General features: G+C 44.5%; 1 protein-coding gene across 2 annotated transcripts in view; it reads left to right on the top strand.

The window, feature by feature from the left end:
* The window catches only part of LOC144694960 (prosaposin-like), a 28,714-nt gene extending 14,472 nt beyond the window's left edge, over nt 1-14,242 (top strand). The window contains exons 5-11 of one of the 2 annotated variants that reach the window (XM_078565770.1): nt 393-542; nt 1,389-1,478; nt 2,904-3,084; nt 8,539-8,672; nt 11,496-11,573; nt 12,078-12,188; nt 13,136-14,242. In XM_078565770.1, coding sequence (XP_078421896.1) covers nt 393-542; nt 1,389-1,478; nt 2,904-3,084; nt 8,539-8,672; nt 11,496-11,573; nt 12,078-12,188; nt 13,136-13,171 — 780 coding nt within the window. In that variant the 3' untranslated portion in view covers nt 13,172-14,242. The remainder of the gene's footprint in view (nt 1-392; nt 543-1,388; nt 1,479-2,903; nt 3,085-8,538; nt 8,673-11,495; nt 11,574-12,077; nt 12,189-13,135) is intronic. The other variant, XM_078565769.1, reaches the window with a different exon arrangement.
* The last annotated feature ends 3,056 nt before the right edge of the window (nt 14,243-17,298 follow it).

Genomic DNA, 17,298 nt, shown 5'->3' with positions numbered 1-17,298 from the left:
TCACAGCCCTGACTGCCACTGTGTGGGACACCTTGTCTTCCCTGTTCCACCTTTTAAAAAGACAAAGAATGGTCGATGGGGAATAAATATCTATGGTCAATTCAGCTGTGCCACACAAGAGTGAGACCTTATGCATCACAATTTATACAACAATACAGACCAAATTCTAGATTTGAAAATTCCAGGCTAATTCTGGGGAAAAAGTCTATAAAATTATTTCCGGTCCCCTCCAACCCCTTAGCCGAACAAACTTGAAAGGACCCCCAGACTGAAATTTCAAAATAGGAGAGGGTGTTGAAGTGACAGTTCCAGTTCTAAAGGGAAGGGGAGGAACTGTTCTGTGCAAAGTGTCTCTCATCCCCAAATTCCTCTCTTCTTTTGACTTCCACCAGAAACCAGATGTGGTGTGTGCTGCTCTTGGCCTGTGCAAATCAAGGCAGCAAATTCATGCGCAAAAATCTCTCTCCAATGCCATCCCTGTGGATAAGCCAAATGTGGTCTATTATTCTCCGCTTTACAATGCAAGCCGGAAACATTTCCAGGTAAGATTACTATAGCCTGGAACTTACAGCTTTGGTGGGAGTTAGTGGGTGGGGGGAGTTGATTTTTGTTCTGTTATTCACTGATTAACTAGCCAGTGCAAAGAAGCCAAGAATGACAAGCATTGAAATGTATTAAGATATTTTTTTTTAATGGATTGACGATTTTTCCTTGAAGGCTCCACTGGAATTGCCTACAAGATATTGTAAATGAACTGGTCTGTTAAGGAACTCAAGTAGCTCGGTATCCCTGAAGATGACAGGCTTGTTACCTTGGATAAGCACAGCAGATACAGGCAGCATTTGGCTTGTATCAGTTCTCACTGCGTTGGGAAAACTGCACCCAAACCCATCCCCAATTTGCTGGGGGAAATAAACCTTTCACCTGTGGAATGCCCAGGTATAATCCCAGCCCTTTAACACCTCTGGGCTGAGAGTTTGAATTGAGCCCAGACCGATAGGATAAACAGCAGGAGGGTGTAAAGGGACCAAGGTGCAATGAGTTTCAGCCATGCCACTCTGATCCCATGCGGGCATGTACGCACAACACAAAGTGCCTTCAACTGGGCACAAAATTAGCAATCACCCCCAGAGGTCACAGGATAGCATTTGCCTGGGAAATATGTTTTAAAAAATGCAACACTGGTGTAGAGTTGTCTGAGGTTAGAGTTGAGATGTGCTGGTGGAACAGAATAAACTGAGTTTTACTCTGCACCTCAGCTTGTGAGTTGAGAATGCTTGTTACAGACAGTGGAAGCATTAAAGTTTTCTATTCCCAGCACAAACCAGCTTCGCCATTTGAGTGCCGGGGTTTCAAATGTACACTGATGTTTTATTTGTATTGAACAGGAGCCACTTCCCAAAGGCATGTTCATCTGCGAATTTTGTCGGCTTATTATGAAGAGACTGGAGCAATCACTGCCCGAAGAGAAAACTGAGGTAGGTTACTGTATCGAGATAAAATAAAGAGGTCGTAAGCACAAATTCTGGGAATTCACAAGTCCTGTGTCCAAAAAAAGGGGGTAAGCAGTATCTCTGGATCTGCTGTGCATTTCCACCTATTTTTCTCTCCTCTTCTGCTGACATTGGCCCAGATTTTCACATTGATGCCAAAATCCCGGAATTGGCCAAAATTTACGAGTCCCAACCTGAAGCCAGCGTTTGCGGGGGTGGGAGTGGAGTCAGGCTGCGGGTTATGCATGCGTGATTCATGTAGGCGGCTGGCCATTTACATTTCGATAAACCAGGGGTGTGAAACCCAGATTGTGAAGATTAAAGCAGGTAGGAGGTCTGAATTTAAGATAAAAGCAAAATACTGCGGATGCTGGAAATCTGAAACAAAAACAAAAATAGCTGGAAAAACTCAGCAGGTCTGACAGCATCTGCGGAGAGGAACACAGTTAACGTTTCGAGTCCGCATGACTCTTCATCAGAACTAAGGAAAAATAGAAATGAGGTGAAACATAAGCTGGTTGAGGGGGGTGGGACAGATAGAGCTGGATAGAGGGCCAGTGATGGGTGGAGGCAAAGAAGAGATTGCCAAAGATGTCATAGATAAAAGGTCAAAGGGGTGGTGATATTATCTAAAGAATGTGCTAATGGGGACATTAAGGGTAGCAAGCAGGACAAACAAGTGGCAGATAGCCCTGGTGGGGGTGGGGTGGGGGGGAAGGGATCAAAATGGGCTAAAAGGTGGAGATGAAACAATAGATCAAAATCGAGATCTGAACTTGGTGAATTTGTTCGTTTAGCCAGGGAGAGCTCTTTGGAGAGCTAAGGTGCCCCTTTGGATGGGAGCTCAGGACCCCTTTGGGAGAGGTAAGGCACACTTTGGGATTGGGACTGTTAAAATTGAACATGATTTTGCACTTTTATGCACAAGCTCATTCGAACTGTCCAGCCGCCAAAGTCCTGCATGTGACTCCATATCCACAGCAATGCGGTTGACTCTTAACTGCTCTCTGAAACGGCCTAGCAAGCCATTCAGTTGTTTCATGGGCAGTTAGAGAAGAGTCATAAATGCTGGGCCTTCAACAATGCCTACCATCCTGAGAATGAATAGAAAATAAATACTACCCTGGCCGCTGAGATCAACTAACTCCGCACACATTGGGGATGGTGCTCAAAGGAATTCCTGGCTGGCATGGATCAGCTACTCATTGCCTTGATCGGCTAATCCAGCCCGGGAACCATGACTTTGAAACCCGTTCGTTTAAAATTTTTTTGACATATCAAAGTGTTGGTGGATTTCACTTCTCAGCTTTGGTGTAAAGTAAAACAGGAACTGAAATGCAGAGATGCAATTATTCTGAAGAGTCTATGTTGACGATTTGAGTGTTTTAATTTGTCACCATTCATTTACAGAGTGTCATCATCAAACTGCCCAGTAAGGTCTGCTCCCAACTGCCAAGCAAATACTTTACAAAATGTCACAACTTAATGGAAAAGAGAGGGGAAGCTGCCGTTAAGCTACTTATCGAAAAACTCACGCCCAGTGGTGTATGTGACACTCTTCGTTTCTGCTCCAGGGACAAGAAAGACTCAAGTACGTATCCAAACCACCAAGAGATCTATAACCCAAAGCAGGAGGTATTCATTTAAAGCTCACCATTTCTAAACCGAAGATTGTGGTTAAATGCAGGTCAAAAACCATAGGCAGGATAATACGCTCCCAAATCCAGAGCATTCCCCACATCCGGAGACATATTATCAGACATGGTGACATCGGGCAGTGTTCCCGATGTCATCACGCCAGTTTTGTATAATGCAGCAGGCAAATGGGCTTAAAAGTCGGGACCCTACCTGTGTTATATAAATATCAATTAATAGTGTATTTAAGATCGCTTTCGGCCCAATTGACTGCCATAATTCAGTGTGAATGCTTTGATACAATTTTAGAGTCAAATTCACACCATGTGTCCCGATTTTTTAAGGGGCAGCTTGTCAGGATGGTTTAAAAGCTACAGATGAGCCCTGAATCTCAGTATATCTGTTACTGCTGGGAATGCTTATTTGAATGAGCAGACTAGCCATTTTCAAATCATATGAGTTAGAGGTCTTTTCTGGGCTGCTGAGAACTCTGCTGAGTGCTATATTTGTTCCTGGCCATCTCCCAGAGCTATAAAGTATCTGAGAAAGATGGGTAATGTGGTCTCACTTCTTCTGAAGTGATGTATAAGAATGCACTCTTTAACAACTTCAGGCTATTTTATGGCATGCTGCCTACCCATTATTTGCTGTGTGTGTGCCAGCCTGGATATTGTACACATCTGTCATATGCTCATTCTGCCAACCACCCACCTCACAACTGGGTCAAAGCTTTAAATGCACATTGTCATCGTCAAAGATAGCTGTGTCCGTTGTTGAATCATGCTGCCTTTGAGGTGCAGCCAAGCTCCTTAGACAGCACCTTCCAAACCCACAAACGCTCCCATCTAGAAGGACAAGGGCAGCAGACACATGGGAACACCACCACCTGGAAGTTCCCCTCCAAGCCACTCACCATCCTAATTTGGAAATATATCGTCGTTCCATCATTGTCACTGGGTCAAAATCCTGGAACTCCCTCCCTAATAGCACCTACAGCAGATGGACTGCAGCAGTTCAAGAAGGCTGCTCAACACCACCTTCTCAAGGGCAATTAGGGATGGGCAATAAATGCTGGCCTAGTCACCCACATCCTGTGAATGATTAAAAAAAACTGGCTTTCCTCCTGCATTCAGGGGCGCGCCTGTAATACACTGGCACAAGATTTCACATACAGAGGCCTTACTCATCCTGGCTACTCTTATTAGGTCATTGAGCATTTTCTGGCATTGGGGCCATGCCCTTCTGACCAGCCCAACATGGCTGACCTCCTCAGCCACCTCCTCCCAGGCTGCACATGCCTGGCTCAGCTTCCTCCTCTTACCAGTGGTAAGTATTCTTTCACGGAGGTTGTGAACTGAAAACTGATGCTGGCAATTCACTATTCCGATCGTGTTGACATCACACAATGAGAGAGGCATGCATCAGTCTTGTGGGTGATGGTACAGAATTTCCAGCAGAAGCAGTGTAGATGGAGCCGGATGTCCAACCTGAGCCAGAGCTCCTTGTCTATGAGGCTGCTAGTCAGATGATAAAAAAGCAGATTGAGACTTTGCAGTTCAGCAAGGCAATATTATTGGTTCCACTAGACAGAGGCCCAATCCCACCTCTCCGTAATGTCTTTGACAAAGGGCATGTATCCCTCTTCTGGATCTCCAAGATTGTTAAATGTCTCAACCATTAAGAATTGAAAGGAAGGTTGCAGAAGAGCAGGCTCCTGTTGGCCAGCCTGGGTTATGAAATGCCGATGGCCTTTGTATAGCTCTCTTTGAATTTAGTCTGTGCAGTCCACAGGGGGTCGTTAGTGGCTCTTCAGGGATACCGAGGTGCGAGTTCCCCAAGACTGCCAGGTAGGTTCTCCTGTTCGGGGGCACAGACAGATATAGATTCAGCCATTTTAGGTATTTGTCCATTTCACTTTTTTTTAGAGATAGCAATGAGCATATCTCTATATATTTTTTAAGAAAAATATACAGGGTGAGGTCTTAATCCCTCACAGTGGAGATAATTGAGATAATTCTGGATTGATATATCACAAAAAATGGTTGGCCATGTTGGGCCAAATGGTCTTTCCATGTTCCTAAAAATATTTGTCTTTTAAGGCACTACCATTGGTAGTGGGATGCATTGTCTCCCTTTGATACTGAATCACAGGACGGTTACCGTGCAGGAGGAGGACATTTGTATCATTGCATCCATGACAGCTCTGCAAGAGCAACTCAGCTAGTCCCAAACCCCCACCTTTTCCCCATAGCCTGTAAATTTTTCTCTTCCCTTTGAAGGCCTCAATTGAATCTGCCCCCACCACACTCTCGGGTGGTGCATTTCAGATCCGAACCACACAATGCATTAAAAAAAGTTTTTCCTCATGCCACCATTGTGCCAATCACCTTAAATCAGTGTAATCTGCAAACAGCACACGTTGCAATAGAAAATATGGACACCTTTCTCAATGAGTAGACTTAAGCACAAAAGCTTTCAAATTAGCTTTGGGTCAAGTTCAGAATTGGCCAATGTACCCATCAGAGGCTGATCACAACAATTTCTCTCATTAACTTATTGAGCCATAGAGGCCTACAACACAGAAAAAGGCCCTTTGGCCCATCCAGTCTGCGCTGGTCGAACAAGTATCTAACTATTCTAATCCCATTTTCCAGCACTAGGCCCATAGCCTTGTATGCCATGGCATCGCAAGTACACATCCAAATGCTTCCTAAATGTTATGAGGGTTTCTGCCTCTACCATCCTTTCAGGCAGTGAGTTCTAGATTCCCACCACCCTCTGGTGAAAACATTCTTCCTCACATCCCCTCTAAACCTTCTGCCCCTTATCTTAAATCTATGCCCCCTAGTTATTGATCCATCCACCAAGTGGAAAAGTTCCTTCCTCTCTACCTTATCTACGCCCCTCATAATTTTATACACCTCAATTATGTCCCCCCTCAATCTCCTCTGCTCCAGGGAAAATAACCCCAATCTTTCCAATCTCTCCTTATAACTAAAACTCTCCAGCCCAGGCAACATCCTGGTAAATCTCCTCTGCACTCTCTCTAGTGCAATCACATCCTTTCTATAATGCGGATTCCAGAACTGCACGCAATACTCTAGCTGTGGCCTAACCAACGTTTTATACAGTTCCAGCATAACCTCCCTGCTCTTATATTCTATGCCTCGGCTAATAAAGGGAAGTATCCCATATGCCTTCTTAACCACCTTATCTACCTGTCCCGCTACCTTAAGGGACTGGTGGACATGCATGCCAAGGTCCCTCTGATGCTCGGTGCTTCCCAGGGTCCTACCATTCATCGTGTATTCCCATGCCTTGTTTGTCCTGCCCATGTGCATCACCTCACATTTATCCAGATTAAATTCCATTTGCCACTGATCAGTCCATCTGACCAGCACATCTGTATCCTCCTGTAATCTAAGGCTATCCTCCTCACTATTTACCACCCCACCAATTTATGTGTCATCCGCGAACTTACTGATCAACCCTCCTACATTCAAGTCTAAATCGTTTATATATACCACAAACAGCAAGGGACCCAACACCGATCCCTGTGGAACCCCACTGGACGCAGACATCCAGTCACAAAAACACCCCTTGACCATCACCCTCTGCTTCCTGCCACTCAGCCAATTCTGGATCCAATTTGCCAAATTGCCTTGGGTCCCACGGGCTCTTACCTTTGTTATCAGTCTCCCATGCGAGACCTTATCAAAAGCCTTGCTGAAGTCCAAGTAGACTACGTCAAATGCATTGCCCTCATCTACACACCTGGTCAGCTCTTTGAAAAATTCAATCAAATTGATCAGACATGACCTCCCCTTAACAAAACCATGCTGACTGTCCTTGATTAATCCCTGCCTCTCCAAGTGTAGATTAACTCTGTCCCTCAGAATTGCTTCCAATAGTTTCCCCAGCACTGAGTGACTGACTGGCCTGTGGTTCCCTGGTTTATCCCTTCCTCCCTTCTTGAATAATGGTACCACATTGGCAGTCCTCCAGTCCTCTGGCACCTCTCCTGTGGCCAGAGAGGTATTGAAAATTATTGCCAGTGCCCCTGCTATTTCCTCCCTTGCCTCATTCAACAGCCTGGGATACATTTCATCCAGGCCTGGAGATTTATCTACTTTTAAGCCTGCAAGACCATTTAGAACCTCTTCCTTTTCTATGCTAATTTCTTTAATTATATCACAGTCCTTCTGCCTGATTTCCATACCCACGTCGTCCCTCTCACTTGTGAACACCGACACAAAGTATTCATTTAGAACCCTGCCTACGTCTTCTGGCTCCACATACAAATTACCACAATGGTCCTTCATGGGCCCCACTCTTTCTCTAGTTATCCTCTTACTCTTAATGTACTTGTAAAATAACTTTGGATTTTCCTTTATTTTACCTGCCAATGTTTTTTCACGCCCCCTTTTTGCTCTCCTAATTTCCTTTTTAAGTTCCCCTCTACACATTCTATACTCCTCAAGGACTTCCATTGTTTTCAGCCCTCGGTATCAGCCATAAGCCTTCCTTTTCCTCCTGTATATCCCTCGACATCCAGCGTCCCCTTTCTCTTTACTGGAATATGTTGGCCCTGTACTCTCCCTATTTCCTTCTTGAATGAGTCCCACTGCTCTGACGCAGATTTACCTAAAAGTAGCTGCTCCCAGTCCACTCTGGCCAAATCATATCTGATCTTATTAAAATCAGCCTTCCCCTAATTTAGAACTCTGATTTCTGGCCCATCCTTGTCCTTTTCCATAACAACCTTGAATCTAACGGAGTTATGATCACTATCTGCAAAATGCTCCCCCACTGATACCTCTACCACTTGCCCAGCTCACTCCATAAAATTAAGTCCAGGACTTCTCCCTCTCTGTAGGACCTACGTACTGGCTTAAAAAACTCTCCTGGATGCATTTTAAGAATTCCGCTCCCTCTAAACCTATCACACTATGACTAACCCAGTTAATGTTGGGGAAGTTGAAATTCCCCATTATTACTACCCTATTATTTTTACACTTCTCTGAAATTTGCCTACATATCTGCTCTTCTATTTCTCTCTGACTGTTTGGGGGCCTATAGTACACTCCCGGCAATGTGATTGCTCCTTTTTTGTTTTTCAGTTCTACCCATATGGCTTCATTTGAAGAGCCTTCTAAGATGTCATCTCTCCTTACTGCTGTAATTGATTCCTTGACCAATATTGAGCAATAACTTGCTTTGATGTTGCATGTATTTCCCCAGACCTAGTGCAACAGGAGATTCATTGGTGCCAACTAATTTCTCATGGGTGTTTTTCCTCATGTTCCAGCTAATACATTAAAAGCATCCATTTATTGTTTGCCAGGAAAAGCTTGCTGTTCAACTCTTCACACTGTTTAATCTGAATTTCTCCCACATTTTCACAATACAGTGCTGCCGAAAATGTCCTGTAATATGTGTGAGGACATAGTGCATCAGCTCCAGTCAGCTCGGAAGCAGGGCACAGAAGTGGACGTACTCCTGCCAAAAGCCTGCAACTCATATTCTGATGTCTCCAATTTGTTGGTGAGTTCTTGTCAGAGGGAGTTAAAAGGGGTACTGCAGACCTCGTCAGTAATGAGATCAGATGAAGTACTGACACCAGGATTTCACTAATCAGTGAAATGGATAAAGAGTTGTCAGGCTGAAATGTGAAACACTCAATGGAACAATTCTTCCCTTCCAAATTAGAGTTGTGCATGGCGAGGGCATTCTGGATCTGGTGAGTATTGGCCCATTAGTAATGGTGGTAATGAACTAAGAACATTACAGAGGAAACAGATGGCACACTGAAATGTTTTATTGTATTCTCCCTCTTGTTTATTGCTTACCAATACTTTCCCTGGTACAGAAAATGGGGGAGGGAAACAAAGATTGGCAGGCAGACTTGCAAAGGACACACAGCCAACCATTGCAAATCATAGCAATAGACACAGAGCAATAACAGCAGGTGTCAAAAGGGCTCTGACATGGTGCACACCCTTTCTTCTCAAAGAGAATGAGAGTGAAGTGAAAAAAGGAAGTGAAACCATGTTAAAGCTAATTCTACCAAAAACAGTTGAACATTGAGGAACTGACTTCACATTTGGATATCTGTGGTTTAGAATCACAGGTTCGTTTTTTTTTTACATGGAATATGTGGGCATTACTCAGGGACAGCATTTATTGCCCAAGCTTAATTGCCCTTGAGAAGGTGGTGGTGAGCTGCCTTCTTGAACCGCTGCAGTCCATGTGGTGTAGGTACACCCACAGTGCTGTTAGGGAGGGAGTTCCAGGATTTTGACCCAGCAACAGTGAGGGAATGGCCAATACATTTCCAAGTCAGGATGGTGAGTGGCCTGGAGGGGAACTTCCAGGTGGTGGTGTTCCCATGCATCTGCTGCCCTTGTCCTTCTAGATGGTGGATGTTGCGGGTTTGGAAGGTGCTGACGAAGAAGCCTTGGTGAGTTGCTGCAGTGCATCTTGTATACAGTACACACTGCACCCACAGTGCACCGGTGATGGAGGGAGTGAATGTTTAGGGTGGTGGATGGGGGTGCCAATCAAGCGGCTGCTTTGTCCAGGATGGGGCTGAGGTTCTTGAGTGTTTTGGGAGCTGCACTCATCCAGGCAAGTGGAGAGTATTCCATCACACTCCTGACTTGTGCCTTGTAGATAGTGGACAGGCTTTGAGGAGTCAGGAGGTGAGTTATTCACTGAATAATTCCCTGCCTCTGACCGGCTCTTGCAGCCACAGTATTTATGTGGCTGGTCCTGAACATTTGTACATTATGCCCCCTCCCCTCTACCCACTGCAATACTACTATACCCCAAAGATTTGTGAGATTTTGGGTGGAGGTTAACCAAATATCATATTCTTAGATAAATAAAAGCAGAAAGGGCTGGAAAAACTCAGCAGGTCTGGCAGCATCTGTGGAAAGAGAAACAGAGTTAACGTTTCGAGTCCAATATGACTCTCCTTTGGAACTGAAGAGGAGTTATATTGGACTTGAAACATTAACTCTGTTTCTCTCTCCACAGATGCTGTCAGACCTGCTGCGTTTTTATTTCAGATCTCCAGCATCTGCAGTATTTTGCTTTAATCCCATATTCTTACCTTGTTTTTGCGAAGTTGCACAGGATGCCTGTGCCCTAATGAAGTGACTGGCTCTTAATGACCACAGCCCCAGCAATGTCGCCTGTATGCACCTGTTCATTCATTCTTCATGGTTTTACCTCTCTCTTAAAATCTCCCCTGTTGTTGCCTCTTCCCTGCTCTAATCATTTCCTTCTATCAATCTCAAATCTCTCCCACTTCCCTAGCCCAACCCTACTTCCTTCAGTGTTCACCCCTGCAGAAAAACCATCTCCCAATTCACTTACAACTGCTTTTTCAAAATCCCAACAACCAAGCCTTCTATCGATCCTTCATCCACCACAACATTTCTGCAGCTACTCATTTACTCAACCACATCCTCAGCTCCACCTTTGATGCCATAGTCCCCAATAAACCATTACTCTTTCTCATCCTAGTCGTTCCCTCATCCCTCTCCCTTAAGTCCAAGAGTTGCCAACGTGAATAAATATGGCAGACAACTGGTTTAGTCATTCACTGCCACATCTGGCTGGGTTACGTCATGCACTGTCAGGTCCTCTCTGATCTGCTAAAATGGCTCACTAGTTAAAGGATCATCCTGAATGCAAAGATAACCCCCGGCTTCTTTGCTCTAATGCAGACCATCTTCTTAACCCCCTCCCCCCGTCTCCTCCATCTTTACTTTCAACTGTAGGTGCAAGGGGCTCATGGACTTCTTTTCACCAAGGTTGAGACCATCCGATCAGCTGCCTCTATTGTTTCCTTCCCTTTCTCTAGTCCACCAGGTCTAACTTTATCTCGAGCTTCCCCCACCTTTTCCTGAACTTGCATCTTTTTCTAGTTTCTCCCCTCATTCCCTCTCCATGTTCATTTTGTCCATAAGACCCACCTCCTGCTCCCTCAACCCTGTTCCGACTAAACTGCTGCCCACCCCTCCTGGCCCCCATGTTAGCCAATATTGTAAATGGTTCTCTCTTCAGGTGTTGTCGCTTCCTCCTTCAAATCTGTTGCCATCACCATTCTCCTCAAAAACCAACCCTTGACCCCTCTAGCCTTGCAAACTACTGCCCCATCTCCAACCTCCGTTTCCTCTCCGAGGTTCTTGAACTTATTGCCTCCCAAATCAGTGCCCATTTTGCTCTTGCTTTTTGTTTCTGTTCCGTCTCCATTGTGTAAGCCACTTAGACATGAAGAACATTGAACCAATAGAAGCTATTAGTTGTACGAGAATGGGATTGGCTGATTTTCTTTTTTATTTAATCTGGTTCTTATAGTGCGAAGACTTTATCTACTCCCATAAAGCCCGGCTCAGCAATCTTCTTCAGAATCAGGAGGACAAAGATCTTTGTGGGGTAAGTATATGAAGATTAGCACTCTCTCCAAATATTGCACTATCAGAGAGAGGGTGATCTGGTAATTCATGTAAAGAGCTGGTGCAGACTCAATGGGCCAAATGGCCTCCTTCTGTGCTGTACTGTTTTACTTTAGATATCTTCTTGTTGGAATGAAATTTCTGCTAGCATCCTCCGAGGCAAGCTGATAGAAAATGTGAAGATGACTGGTGACATCAGGTTCAACTGTTTGGTCACAGTCAAATAATCTGTCAACGTCTGCTGCTCAAAATCACTTGAAGAATAGCCACTTGGTCAGGGTATCAGAAAGCAACCAGCACCCTTGGTGCTGCACAGATATGAAGATTCATGAGGGGATAAAGTTGAGAATAGCAACTCGGCTCACTGCTTCCTCTATCTAGTAAAAAAGTGTATCCTGTGTTTGATCTCTCAGAGAGCTGTATAAACATATGTTCATTCAGGAATAGGCCTCACCCAGTACCATCATTATGTATTTACTGACAGGAACTGGATTTCTGTGTAAGAAAAGTGGAGGCAAAGTTGCTTGGACGCGATGAGTGCACCTGGGGACCATCACACTGGTGCACATCCCAGGAAATTGCCGCCCGGTGTAAAGTAAGTATAACTTCAACCCTCTGTGTAATGAATGGCAGTGAGTAAAGATTTATAGATAACAGATGGTGGATGACAGTCAAAACTTATTTAAAGGCTGTTTGTTATATTTATTACTATTTGACTTTTGCACTTATATCTTATTTTGATTCCACAAATTTGGAATCTACTCTCCCTTCATAATGCGATCATGGCTAATTCCTGACCTAGTAGTAGCAGAACTTTCATATATACTGTTCACACCAGTTGTCACAGGAACGTGTGGGCAGCGAATGCAGACTTGCTAAATCCTCATACAGCATCGAAAGATTATCTTTCATGTGACGTTGGCAGAATTTCGGGCAGCTTTCTGTTCATTTCCAAAGTAGACTCGAGCTGTGGTGGTTTGTCTGATGCCTTAATTAGTTAGGTAGTGATTTTGATTTTGCAATCACCATCTGTTTATCTGCACTCTGTAGCCAAATAGTATCAGCAAGACGCCAGCCTGCATTGAGGCATGAAAGCAGTTTGCAGCTAATAACAGTTCCACTGCTGCTCAAACCAGTACCCATTCTCAGCTCTGTACTTATTTTGAACAGTTCTACTGCTCAAACCAGTACCCATTCTCAGCTCTGTATTAATTTTGAACAGTTCTACTGCTCAAAACTGTACCCATTCTCAGCTCTGTGCTTATTTTGAACTGTTCTACTGCTCAAACCTGTACCCATTCTCAGCTGTCCTTATTTTGAACTTGGAGGTTTTGTGACAGGCCACAAAAGTAGGGAAGCATTGAGGGTGAAAAGAGATGAAATTCTCAATTAGGAAGCATTGATTAGGTGATGTCAAGCTTCAGGAACTAGGGAACAATTTAGTTTCACAGGAAGGTCAGCAGACAATGATGTCCTCCCGACGCCTGTTCTGTATTTTCAAAAGAGCTCTCATATTTGTATTTTGGCTGTTCTTTCTTTCAGGCTGTCGAATACTGTGAGAAGTATGGCTGGATCTAAAGCCACCCTGCAAATTATAAAAAAGAAATCTCTGGCATAAATTCAAACAAAAAAAAAAATTGCCTCTGTATCCTTGCTTAGAAACTTAATTCAGCATCAACGCAAATAGTTCTGTCCAGCTGCATGTAGCATGTGTGTGTTTTTCAGTTTCCTACCCTTACAACTTGTGATTAATTGTTAATACAGCACAATCCCTACAATGTGAAATGTGCAGCTATGACTGAATTCTGGTTATCCCTTTCCCCCCATACTTATCCGCTCTTCTGGATGGTGTTGTCTCCAGGTTAGGATTGCTGACTTTTTGTATTGAATATGAATTTTATACTTTAATCATATCTATCCCATGAATCAATAGTTTAAATTTAATAAGTTCTGATTAGAAAAAAACTTCAGAAAAAGATTGGGAATAGAACATTAATTACAGCTCAAAGGGTTAATTGGATGGATGGGCAGTGGGTACAATGTAAGATGGAAACTTCCTAGTATATTCCAGGATTTGTTTCAACCTGGGAAAGGATTTCCCATCGTGTGTGTGTTGTATCAGAGACAGTGCTGTCCTCAAAAAACAATAAGTTCAAACAGTTCAAACTGCTGGTTGTTGCATGTGTTGAGAGTCTGAGGGTGGAAATATTCCATTCAAACATGTTTACCTATATAACAATCAGTGCAGTTTAAAAACAATTTATTGCGGGTGAATGACTCAGAGATATATCTGAGATGTGGTGAGGTACTGTTTAAGCTCAAGTCTTTCCTTCCTATATAATGCTGCTGTCAATGCGTTCTGCCAGCTTTTATCCAGGCACGGCCAAGCCAGCTACACTATTAGGACCAGCACAAGTTTGCTGATTCAAGAGGAAAAAGGCAAGAAAAAGGAAAGAAAAAGAGTGATTTTGACAGAATTTTAACCGTTGGTGTAGATCTGACTTAACCCGCTAACATTTATGGCTAATTATCCTTTCTTTGCACTCTGTAGCTGATGTGTGGTGCAATAATGAATGGAGACAGTTAGTCATGTAGACTAAAGTGCTTCAAAACCATGATTTGCTTGTTGAATAAACTTTTACTAACATACTTATTTGAATGAATGTGCTTCATTGCCATGTGGTTCAATTTTTCTACTTAATACCTCGCTCAATTAGCCATTTATCCTGGGAGAGGCTCAACGTTGAGTGGCAGAAGGCTGTTTTCTTCAGCTGTAGCGAGCCATCAAAGCTGAGTCCGGTTCTTACCCAACATACACACCTCATCCAACCCAGAGCAGCTGAGGCAAACTGCAGTGCCACAACAGACAGGGTCACTCAGCATAGACAGGGAGTCACCATTTCCCTTGTTTAATCTTGGGTTAGAGATATAACTAAATGAATGGTCTCAATTGGTGCAGTGAAGGGGCAGATTCTGAAAAAACAGGAATGTCCTGTTAACACTTCTTCATTAACAGCCATCACTAACAGCAGCCATCATTAAAGCAGGAAGATTATAAGCAATTCTAAACGCCTCATGGTTCCTCCCACCAACTAATCAAATGAAATCATCAGTTTCTCGGAGTTGAAATGATAATAACAGTTACAGGACTTTAGAGTTAGTTTTGCCCACAGACCCTAACTAACCATACGATGGTAATTAGGGGAGATGGTAGCGTAGTGGTAACGTCACTAGACTGGTAATCCAGAGACTGTGGGGGAACATGGGTTCAAATCCCACCATGGAAATTATTAAAAATTAATAAAAATCTGGTATCGATAGCTAATCTCATTAATAAAACTATCATTGATTGTCATAAAAAGCCCATCTGGCTCATCAATGTATCTTCTTCAGAGAAGGAAATGTGCCATCCTTACCTGGTCTGGTCCACAACGTGGTTGACTCTCAACTTCCCTCTGAAATGGCCCTAGTAATTAGGGATAGGCAACAAATGCTGGCCTTGCCAAAGACACCCACACCCCATAAATGAATGCGAATAAAATCACACCATCCTTCCCTCAAACACATCTAGAGAAATAAAGTTCAGCCTTAGTTTCTACTCCTGTGCATTATTCTGTGGGTCCCACTGGAAGGGGATTCCTGGAATGGAAGTAATTGGTAGATGAGAGGTGGGATCTTCCGTTCTGGAGTCTAAGTTGGAGTGATTCCCGCTGGGCAGCGGGATGGCTGAACATGGATGATCTGCCACGGTTCAGCTCATTAATTATACATCCGCGAGTAACACGGCGCATCTTGTGGCAGGGACGGCAGGAAGATCCGTGTGCCATATTTAAACTGCACCCAGACAGCCACTTACTCAATGCAAGCCTGGAGATCCGCATTACTCCTTCAGAGTCATTACGGGCGCAGCTCGTACTACAGAAGCTGGCAGATGTGAGCAACCGCATCGTGGGGCTCCAGTATTGCCTTTCGCTCATTTCTAGGGCACCACCAGCGATATGCCCGTGGTCGGGCCAATGAGCACCACTACCGTGGACCCTGTTCGCCAGCACCGTGACCTTCTGGAGGCCCTGGTGCCATTTGCTTCTTAGGTTCTTACTCCACCTGGCCCTGTGCCAACCTGCCATGAGCCCTCCTTCTCCTCTTCTGGATGAGAGCCACTAACAAGGCAGACTTGCCTGCAGAGCATTAATCAACAGCGCAGTGGGTATGTGAACGAATTGAAGTGATAAATTTAGTGAGCGTCCTTTACATTTCCCTCCATCTCAAAGCCAACATCCAGTGGATCATAATTATTAGGGTGTCCATTTAGTCGGCCACTTGTACTGACCTTGAACTCCACCCACCCGAAAAGGCTCTCCTCCCACTTCAAGAGGTCTCACTTACTGATTAAGTGCATGGTCAAGGTCATATTTGAAAAATGGTACGCGTCACATTCCAGTATCGCTCCATCACCTTCTACCCTCCCCCCTGTGACTTACCAACTTCTCCCATCACTATTGACCTATCCATATCACCATGACTCTAACCTCTGTCACCCCTGAACTCTCCCCCTGGTTAGCCTGGACCCTATTATGATCCACTTCCACATGCCTTTCCTCCCCTCAGAGCTGACACCTGCCACCGTCCCAATGTCCACCCTGACCCTGCCCTCTCCAGTTATCCAAGCCACCTCTCCACCTGTCTAGTCCCTCAGTGACCCACACCCCCAGCCCCCCACAATGAGACCTTCACCTATAAAACTCTCACCATCGACTTGCAACCCTACTGCATTCCACTCCACCTTCTGACTGCGACTACCCCAAAGTCATCAGCACCCTGAGTTCGCCCCCCAGAACCCCACCACCGACCCTGCCCTATAAGACACTCCCCCTCCACCCCCTCCAGCCCAGCCCCTTCCCTGGACACTCGCGCTCTCCCTCACCCAACTTCCCCGCTTAGTTTGTCTCCCGTGTCCAGCCTTGGAGCAGCATTTGCTACCTGCACTCGATATGAGTGAAGTTAGCACAGTCCCCAAGGATCTCAAAGCCATGGAAAAAGTGAAGCTTCTCCAGGTGCACGCCACATATGTACAGTCATAAAACGTAAAGTTCTAAATCCTCACTGGCAGGGAACTTAATTTGTTTGACAACTTAGTGATAGCGAGGTGTCCTTTCAATGAGCACGCACGAGATGCTAATGTATGCAAATAGGGTTCCCAACATTGTTTATCGGGAAGCTTGCCTTGTCTTTAACAAGCCTTGAAAGTCAGGAGAACAAAAAGTTTATCCCGCTGTCGAGAAACATTTATTTGCCTCCTGCCAAATTAAGTTCCTGCACCCACCACAATTCCTCCTGCTGGTATGACAGAAGATTGCACCCGAGGACAGAATCAGGCTCAGCACTCCATGAGCATGTAGTCTGCAGATGACCACTTGAGTGAGGCATCAGGGAGGTGTTGGTATCTTTGCAAGTGCAAGAATCAGAGCCTTCAGGAGCAAAGAAAGCCAGGATTTTAAAACAATAGGGTGTATCATTCGTATTCGTGTTCATTCCCCCTGGAGGGGCAAGTTATTTTCATTACTAACTCTCTATGAACACGGCACACGTCCTATTCTCAGGCTGAAGATGGTGCCTCAAACACCTCCACCAGTAACAATGCAGAGATCCAAAAGCAACACACTCAACACTAACACCAGTTGCCTGACACCAAACACAGTTTTTCC

This window comes from Cetorhinus maximus, chromosome 20 (assembly GCF_964194155.1).
Source record: "Cetorhinus maximus chromosome 20, sCetMax3.hap1.1, whole genome shotgun sequence".
In the NCBI taxonomy this organism is placed as follows: Eukaryota; Metazoa; Chordata; class Chondrichthyes; order Lamniformes; family Cetorhinidae; genus Cetorhinus; species Cetorhinus maximus.
This window is presented reverse-complemented; position numbering and strand designations above follow the sequence as displayed.